The sequence below is a fragment of the Gymnoscopelus microlampas genome, assembly GCF_963454915.1.
Source record: "Gymnoscopelus microlampas genome assembly, chromosome: 16".
NCBI classification, from domain to species: Eukaryota; Metazoa; Chordata; class Actinopteri; order Myctophiformes; family Myctophidae; genus Gymnoscopelus; species Gymnoscopelus microlampas.
The window spans coordinates 26,024,567-26,034,236 of NC_139953.1; the positions used below are offsets into that span (position 1 = coordinate 26,024,567).

A 9,670-nucleotide genomic window follows, 5' to 3' on the forward strand; every position below is an offset into this window, starting at 1 on the left:
AGCTTGTGAGTAGATCTACTAGTTTTGGAAATTCTTGACAAATATTCTCTGGCACAAACTCTTTTCAAATGGGGGTCCGCAGCCAAATACGCATACATTTGAGGGTCCTTGAGATGACGCACTCTCTGTCTAGTACAATACACCACTATAGCCTGAGCAGGTCAATGCCAGCCATCGTATGATCTGATTGATCTCTCAATATAACTCCCTCTGTAACCTAATGGCACTGTATCTTTTCTCAGCATTGATATCTGTGGATTTCTTTTAGAACCACAAGGTCCTGTGACTTTATTCAGGTGTCCTGATAGTTATTATGAAGTATAGATTGATACCTTTATTATCCTATAGGGGTATGCTTGTTGATTTCAATTGTATTTCACTAGTCTCAGTCAGGTGAATCACAAATCAACACATCCGTTTTTTTTGCCAGAGAAAAGGTTAGGCTGTAACGTACAGTAAGGTCATGGTTGGTCAATTCATGTCTGTTTTTCTTTGTCTTAACCACTGTCAATAGTTGTGCCCCAGATGGCCACTGTGAGACTAGAATTTAACTTGTTTAGATTTCAATTATTGTAGGTTCGAGGAGCTACAGTAGTTCTCAAGTGGTAAAGAAATCATCCAATAAAAAGTTCACATGTTTGATTCCCATAAACAGCCTGTCAAAACCTCCATAGAATGAATCGTTTTCGAGCTCATTTATAAAGTAAGGTAAAGTATGCAAAATCATGTGCTGTTATGTCAGAAAAAATATCAAATCAAGAGATCTTTGTTGTGCGGTTGAACTCACATGTGGTTATCAAATCACCTGTGGTTTTTGTACTAAATCAGTTGTTCTCAAATGATTTGACGTTGTCATCTGCATTTGACATTCTTTATCTAATCAGAAACCAGGATAAATGAACCTATATTTTTCAATTAAAGTTGTTCTTTTTCTGCAACCCTGTCACCCAATGGCAATGGCTCTGAACCCACTTTTAGATTCAGAGCCATTGACTAAGAAACACTGTGATACAGAGGATCCTATCAAGATCTTTAATTTAATGGACAGAATACAGTCACCAAAAAAGAGAACTTTGGTTTTATGCTCTACCACCTCCAAGCCTTCAGAATGCTTTGTGAGGTACCTTAGATATAGAAATGTTCATTTTTGCCCATAGCGAGTTGAGAGAACCCACGATAGTGAAGTTGGCCGAGAGTCGGAGAGTGCCATTATTTTATAATTATGAGCAAATATGAAGGTTTTACATCAGAATTGGTTGGACAGAAACAACACTTTAGGCAATATAACACATTCACATAGAATACAGCATACTGTGGTTGTTGCATTGCCTTATTAAGTATTAACAGTATGTACAGTACTTGGAAAAAACGCGAAGTCCATTTTGAAGGGAAACTTTGCTGATTTTCAATCTAAATCCCATTGTTTTGATGTGAGGAGATCAATAATACTGTGTGGCAAAAAATACCATCTTCTGTGTATTTCTCCATGAAATGATGATGAAATGCGTCAATTCACATTCTGATATATGCAATGATGCGTTTCACATCGTCAGAAATACAGATATAGGGTACTGTCTGCCACACAATATTATTGATCTTCACACATCAGAACAATGGGATTTAGGTTGAAGTTTCCCTTTAAGTTACAGATAAATGGTGGGCTTGAGGAGCAGTTATAGATGGACATCACATACCCAGAGTCTACACGCGCGCACACACACACACACACACACACACACACACACACACACACACACACACACACACACACACACACACACACACACACACACACACACACACACACACACACACACACACACACACACACACACACACACACACACACACTTTGTGCCAATCCCATATATATGGGCCAGTTGTCCCAAGGGAGGTCAAAATCCAGATAACACTAAATGCTCTTTTTATGAACCCGAGAGGCCTGGCTCAAAAACCACAGTGGGATAGTGTGTTTATACATAGGTTTATAATTGTGTGCTCAAGAATGTACGTGCAAGTGTCATGCTTGTGGATGTGTGTCAGTGTGTGCACGCAGGCGTTCGGCGCGCGCGCGTATGTGTGTGTGTGTGTGTGTGTGTGTGTGTGTGTGTGTGTGTGTGTGTGTGTGTGTGTGTGCATTGAGTTTAAGAGCAGTTGTCGTTGACAGCTGCAGGGGAGCAGAGCAAGGAGAGATAGAGTCAAGTGGCTTCAAATAGCCGCCGCTCTCCTCACTCATCTAACAAGAGAGCCCGCCACTCTCACACTTTTCTCTCTCTCTCTCTCAAACTCAGCCATTTCCTTTCTCTCTCTCTCTCTCTCTCGTGTTGACGAAACAGAAGCAGTTCAGCAAGTGTTTTTTTTTTATTTTGTCGGCGTCAGTCAATCACATAGGTCAAATGTTTTTCACACATTTCGGTGGCCTCTTTCAACATGTCCACTTTCCACCGTGAAATAAAAGTCTTGAAAAACATCAAGGACGAGTGTCTTCTGCTTTTTTTTGTTCTGTACACTACATGTCACCGGTGTCCACGTAGCTCTTCAGCTTAGTATATTGCGAGGACTGTAACTGTCAACATTAATGTTAGTTGAATTAATGGTACAGGCTGTAGCAGGCTGTCCACCACAACACGAGGGCCCTTTTATGTGTGTGTGCGTGCGTGTGTGTGCATCTATAGCCCCAGTTGTCCCAGTGAGGCATGTCCTGCCAAGTCCATCAAGTTCTGACCCTCCCCTTCCTCCTCTTCCTGTTGCCTTTGTCTTTCGAGTGTGACGAGACATGTGTCTCTGTCCGTCTGCGTGGGTAGCATACGCGTGTCCCCGAAGCAGAGGAGGTATTTGCCTCCCGTCTGACACAGAGGTGCAGAGAAGCTCGTCTTTGTCTGTTGCGTCCTTAAGTGTTGCAGGAGGACGATGGAGTTGAGACGGTTCCCTCACAGTCTTTGCGTCCGTTCGAGGTGTGTCAGATCGCATTCCACAAAAAGGGGGCGTTGGGGTTCGCGTGTCGCGGTTTTCAGCTCAGAAGAGCCGCGCCGTTGCCACCGCACAGTCCGCTGTACCGCCGAGCTGCAAGCGAGACCAGAAGCTGTGTTACAGCGCCTCCTGCCACCGTGCATGCCTGTCCTCCAGTCTGTCTGCCCTGTCCGTCATGTCAGTCTGTCTGTCAGGTCGTTCCACGGAGCAGAACGGAACAGAGCATGAGGGTAAGGGGGGAAGCGACAGAGCGGCCAGCAGCAAAGGAGGGGAAAAGGGGGAGGAGGAGGAATAGGGGGGGGGGTCTCTAGAACCAGTACAAGTCCTTGCTTTTATCCTGCGCCTGCAGACCTGAGAGTGGGGGAGAGAAAGGAGGAAAAGAAAGGAGAGGGGGAGGTGGAGAGAAAAGGCGAAGTGAGCAGATTAGGAAAAGAAAGCCCAATATGTTGTTGTTAGGAGGCAAGAGGAAACGCCCCTGAGGGCGGAAAGGAGGTGAAAGCAGAGCAGCAGTGGGAAGGGAAGCCGACAGCTGATGTTAGGACACTGACCTGTAGTCAGTTTGTCAGGACACTGACCTGAATTCAGTCTGTTAGGACACTGACCTGAAGTCAGTCTGTTAGGACACTGACCTGAAGTCAGTCTGCTAGGACACTGACCTGAAGTCAGTCTGTTAGGACACTAACCTGAAGTCAGTCTGTTAGGACACTGACCTGAAGTCAGTCTGTTAGGACACTGACCTGAAGTCAGTCTGTTAGGACACTGACCTGAAGTCAGTCTGTTAGGACACTGACCTGAAGTCAGTCTGTTAGGACACTGACCTGAAGTCAGTCTGTTAGGACACTGACCTGACGTCAGTCACCACTGACCATTACGACACCTGACATTGTCAATTCAAACCGTGCATGGATTAAGTCTAGTAAGGGTGATCTAAGATCTAATTCATTCACACTTTCATGCTCTAAAGAGCATTTTCAAAACCACAGAGTCTGCAAAGCTACATCAAAATGATCTGATGGAGAGCAGTGTAAAAATAAATGGATATATAATGGGTGCTTGGTTGTTCATCATTGCAGATACAGTAAGCTATGTTAACAAGGCGAAGGGTTGCATTTAAGCGATAAACTTGCATGCTGACCGTTACCTGTGTCCATGTTGAGTCCGATCTCGGAGCCGGCCCCAGTGAAGGCCCCACTCCAGGCAGACCCGGCCGCTGACTCTCCCTTCCCTCCGATATCACACGGTGAGCCGCTGGGCCCTGGCACAGAGCTCCCGGGGGCCAGCCGGTGGTGTGGCCTCACCGAAGGCACCAGCAGCGAGCCGTAGCGCGGGTCAAAGGCGGTGCCATACACCTCGTGTACGCCTGGCCGTGAGTAGGCTGAGCCCTGGGTGCTCATGGCACTACCTAGTGAGTAGGGGTGGTGGTGGTGATGGTGGTGATGGTGGGATGGGTGCCACGCATCGGGGCTAGGCTGGTGGAGGTGGTTGTGCAGAGAGGCGGACGAGTAGGGGTCCCCAGGGAAGGGGAGCTCTGTGTGGGGGGAGGAGAGCGCATTGCCCAGTGCAGTCGGGACAGACGGCTGGAACGTACTGTTCCAGAAGGAAGGGGGGAAGCTCCTCTGATTCATTGGGAATGATCCATCTGCAATGTGCAATAAACAATGCATGGAAATGACTGCATATTACTGTATGTGACTACATCCTGAATGGATTCAAGACTTACACTTGAAATTAAGGAAACAAACAGCCCGATAAAATACTTCAGTGTGGTTACATGCACATGGTCACTGATCGGTCCATTTTTTCAAACTTGACATGTATGAAATCAAAAGTGTCTCTTTAGAACTCTGGCCTTTAGAAATCTGGCCTTTAAATTTTAACGGGATATACCACAGGATTGTGGCCTTTATCATTCCTATTTGCTATACGTCTTAGAGCCTAAGGACTTTAATTATCAGGGCTTTGAAGTAAAAAAGAATAATATTTATATAGGCTACAATCAATCAATCAATGATTTGCTTGATACAAAGGGAGTTCAAATAGCTCAAATAGGCCTATATGCCACTGAATTAAAAATGACTTTAATACTCATATTTAAAAAAAAAAAATCAAAGCTAATACTTGTTTATACACCAACAGTCTGTAAAATGATCAAAATGTCTAATAGGTTTGCATCCTGTTTTTCTTCTTCTTTTTTTTTTTTTTACATGAATATCATCATGTCCATTAATTTTGTTTGGCTTTGCAAAACGACCACCAACAGCTGCATGGAATGACTGCAAAGATTTCAGTCAATTTCAAAAGACAATACATTTTTTTTTATAGTAGGCCTATATTTAAGACAGTAACAAGGCAACTTTATAGCATCAATCAATCCTCTGATATCACTGTATTAGATAGGACATCAATTTTGCTGTATCCTATATCATTAGTTCCCAAAGAGTGGGTTGGGACCCATATGTGGGTCGCGGACCAATTTTTATGGGTCAAGAGAAAATAACCCTTTAAATTTTTGTTTCCACATTTAGTTTTTAATTATTTTTTCTACATATTTTCAAATAATTCCCCAAAAATCCTCAATATTTCATAATATTATCAAGTAGTGAAAATAGCAGACCTACAAGCTCACAATGCAGCACGAGAGTGAACTCTTCTATTTTCACTAGCTTGGGCCCTGATGGGGAGACATCAAATTTCTCTTTGGGGTCTAGCCACTGGTGTAAACCTGTCCTATAATCTGACCAACTGACCTCTTGTGGGCTTGTTGCCAGCTGTCCCGGAGCCGGCGGCTTGTCCTTGTTGCTGTCCTCCTCCGCCGCCGGGCTGACTGAGGGCTCGGCTGAAATGCTGGTCCACCACGGCGCTGATGTCTCCCTGGAAGTAGGTGAACAGCACGCAGCGGGAGCTCAGGTACTCGGCCTCGGGAGGAGGCTCCTTGTCACCGCCACGGCCGCAGTCCTGCTCCTCTTTGATGCAGGGCGCCGCACCACCGGGGTGGTTAGAGAACGAAGAAGTGCTCTCATGCGCTTCTTGCATCTTAGAATAAAAGGCCAGTTTCTGTAATAACGAGCAGGAAGAAAAACGGGCAGAAAAATAAATATTGTTTTGACGTTTAGTATAGAGCACTGTTTCACAAACACTGGGTCGGGACCCATTTGTGGGTCGCAGACACATTTTGATGGGTCACGTGTAAAGAAACATCACTTTATTTTTTGTTTCCTACATTTTGTTTTTTATATTATTATTTCAAAACGTTTTAAATGTATTTTATTTTAATAGAAGCAAATTCAATGATTTTCCAAAAGAATGTCATGAATGAAGAAAAAAATATATATATCAAAGAAATTCCATAAATTAGAAAACAAATGTTTAAGAAGTAGTGAAAATAGCCGATCTACAAGCTTGTAGGTCTGCTATTTTCACCAGCTTGGGACCTGGGGAGACATCAAATGTCTCTTTTGGTTCTCGAGCTAAAACGTTTGGGAACCAGTGGGCTATAGATGAGCCTATATGGTGGAAAAGGCTGTCAGTGTTCTAGATTGTTTGACATCGCTACTTCAGTTTAACAAATGATATTTGTTTAAAAAATGTTTTCTGATCGAGTCTTGGTTGTTTTCAATAATGTCAAGTTTAAATGATGTTGCATATTTAAAATCACATTACATAAGTAGCCTACAACCACTTCAATAATTGTGATTCAAATACAACTTAAAACGTTTTCCCTGATTATTTTGTCCGGGATATAGCCTAGGCCTACTAAAATGTTCATATCTAAATTCAATAGACAGATAGGCCTATTAATTCATGGCTTAGTAGCTACATTTGTGAAGTAGGCTACCTTAGGCTGTGGCTTATCTACAAGCTGTTTAAGGGACATCTTTTTCACACTATTTGAAATATGAAAGCAGCTCCTACTTCAAACAGAGTCCCGCCTATATGGATGTTGACCGAGAGAGATTTGAAGAAAGTGTTAAAGAGGGAAATACAGATCAAATTCTGGAAAGAGTAGGTATACAGCTTTTTTTCTCCAATGTTTTGTGTGTTGATTGTTCCTTTTTTAATAATAATAACAAAACACTCTCATACATACATAGGCCTACACTCCACCTCTAGACTACAGTTTATTGTAAGGCAAAAATATCTATGGGCCATCAAATAGCCTAAATAGAAATAAACATAGGCTAATATCTGTTAATGCAATTATCACCAACGAACCACTAATGCAATAATCATGTGCTCAGTTGCCGATGCTGTAAAATAATCCTTGATATAAATAAACTGTCTGTGCCGTGTTTATTTAGGCATAACAAATAAATAAAACATATATATAGACATACAGTACAGTAGCTATGGTGTCCTGAGTCTATAGCCTATCAGAAGACCACGAAATAAATAATTAACCTTAATAAATAACATAATTTGCTACATTATTATTGAACAAGACCTCAGACTGTCTGTAACCACAAGCGCTAGGCATGAAAACAAAATAAAAATGAAATAGATTGTGTTTTATATTATTTATTTATCATCTAATTAAATATAAACACTTTCGTTTCTGAGTAGACTGTAAATGCGCGTCGGCTTTGACTAGCCTATTATAAAACATGGTAATAATGATATTATATTATTAATTAATATTGTTTTCAATATTTATTTATGAAACTTTGTAGTTTGCATTGCAACAAACTTACTTGTAAGCTAAAAAAAGAAAGAAAACAATCTTCAATCGCAAACAAACGGGTAGCATATTATGCAAACGAATGTTCCCAAATAGGTAGACCTATTTTTATCTGGATAATTAGCTTGAAATAGCCACCAAATAAGCAGTTCGGCATTGTCAAAATGCACTGGCAAAAGTTGTCTAGAATGAGCTTCAAGTCAACAATCAGCTAAAATGAGCAATCATTTGATTTTTTTTTTTTTTTATTAGAAAATATGACCATTTGAATTTTTTGAAAATTTGAAAATGAACAATCAGTTCAAATGAGCTTCAAAGTCAACAAGCAGATGGATCCGTACCTGGTGATGGTAGGGGCTGTAGGCTGCGGTGAAGTAAGGCTGAGGCGGCGGACCATACACTTGATACATTACATCCAAGCAGCTCATGGCGAAGAAAAGCTGCAAATCTCACGGATAACTTGACGAGAAGAGCAGCAAAAGCTTCATTTGAAATAATAGCAGACGTGGAAAACGTCGAAATGATAATCCTATGTTTTTTTCAAGGAGTCGATGGGTTTGAGAGAGCGAATGTCTAAACCGATTGTTATCGGCGCTGCTTGAGCCTTGGCTGTCTTGTCTTTAGCTCAGTGTTTGGAGTGCGTAAAACAGACGGACATGCAACAGGCTGCTGGCTTTGACGTGGCTCTGGACACAGCCTCCCTCTGACCAATGAGCAGAGCGTTAGCAAGTTCTCTCAAACGCTCTGCCAGGCGCTCTGCTATTCCCATAGACCGAAAAGCCCACTACCGTGCGAGGTCTCCAACTTTAGTAAAAAATAAACAAAATTATTTCGCTACTCACCGAAACCAAAGGCAGTTTTGTGTGGTTGAAAGTCTATTCTCCAGGCTGGGAAGCCTCTCAGGACCCCACCCTCACTGTATGATACAGGTTTTGGGCAGAAAATGAAATATGTCCACCAGACGGATATTTTTTTTTTAAATTTATTCCACTGCGCTCTCTACAGATCTGGTCAATATAAATGACCATTGACCAGATCTGTAGAGGGCGCAGTGGAGTAAATAAAATAATTTCCGTCTGGCGGACATATTTTAGTTTCTGCTCAAAAGTGTATTATACAGAGAAGGTGGGATCCTGAGAGGTTTTCCACCCTGGAGAATAGACTTTCAACAAAATAAAACTGCCTTTGTTTCGGTAAATAGCAAAATAGTTTTGTTTATTTACTAAAGTTGGAGACCTCGCACGGTAGTGGAATTGTCGGTCTATTAGAATAGCAGCGCGCCTGACAGAGCGTTAGAGAGAACTCGTAAACGCTCTGCTGCTAGAGCTGACCAATGAGGTAGCCAAGCGCCTGGTCTAATTTCTGTCTTTTGAACGATGTCCGCAACTGGGGGGCTTAATGGTCTTTTAATTAGCTACTGCCATAAAACGGATTTCTGCCGAGGCAGGAATTATAAGATCATTGATACTGTAACTTCACTCAGCTATCATTTTTGATCCGATCTCGCCTTACTTTCTGTTCATATTATTATGACTTGAAATGTTATGTTAAGAAGGTGACTGCAACAACACATTTTGACGTTATATTTTCAAACACATCAAGGAAAGAAGGTATGCTATTCAATAGCAGCAAAATATATTAAATGCACAAAGGCACGATAGACCCTTGAAACCTTTCAGCCGAATGTACAATTATTTTATTCATTAATCTCACCATGGCTCACCCAGGACACACACACGCACACGCACACGCACGCACACACACACACACACACACACACACACACACACACACACACACACACACACACACACACACACACACACACACACACACACACACACACACACACACACACACACACACACACACACACACACACACACACACACACCCATAGAGTAACAAAAAGACGGTATAGAGAAATGAATTTCTCCACAAATTAAAACATAATGCACTGGTTATGCAGCAAATCATGTTTTGACAAAACATTTGTATTATTTTGCTAAATATATAAACATTGTT

At 42.0% G+C, this 9,670-nt stretch overlaps 1 protein-coding gene across 3 annotated transcripts in view; it reads right to left on the bottom strand.

Moving 5' to 3' along the window:
- The window catches only part of vgll2a (vestigial-like family member 2a), a 19,096-nt gene extending 10,843 nt beyond the window's left edge, over positions 1-8,253 (bottom strand). The window contains exons 1-4 of one of the 3 annotated variants that reach the window (XM_084082686.1): positions 7,987-8,253; positions 5,718-6,024; positions 4,112-4,609; positions 2,218-3,063 (exon numbers count right to left, since the gene is read on the bottom strand). In XM_084082686.1, the coding sequence (XP_083938812.1) occupies positions 3,011-3,063; positions 4,112-4,609; positions 5,718-6,024; positions 7,987-8,073 (945 nt within the window). In that variant the 5' untranslated portion in view covers positions 8,074-8,253 and the 3' untranslated portion in view covers positions 2,218-3,010. Of the gene's footprint in view, positions 1-2,217; positions 3,322-4,111; positions 4,610-5,717; positions 6,025-7,986 lie in introns of those variants that run through there. The other 2 variants (XM_084082687.1, XM_084082685.1) reach the window with 2 other exon arrangements.
- Between the last annotated feature and the right edge of the window lie 1,417 nt (positions 8,254-9,670).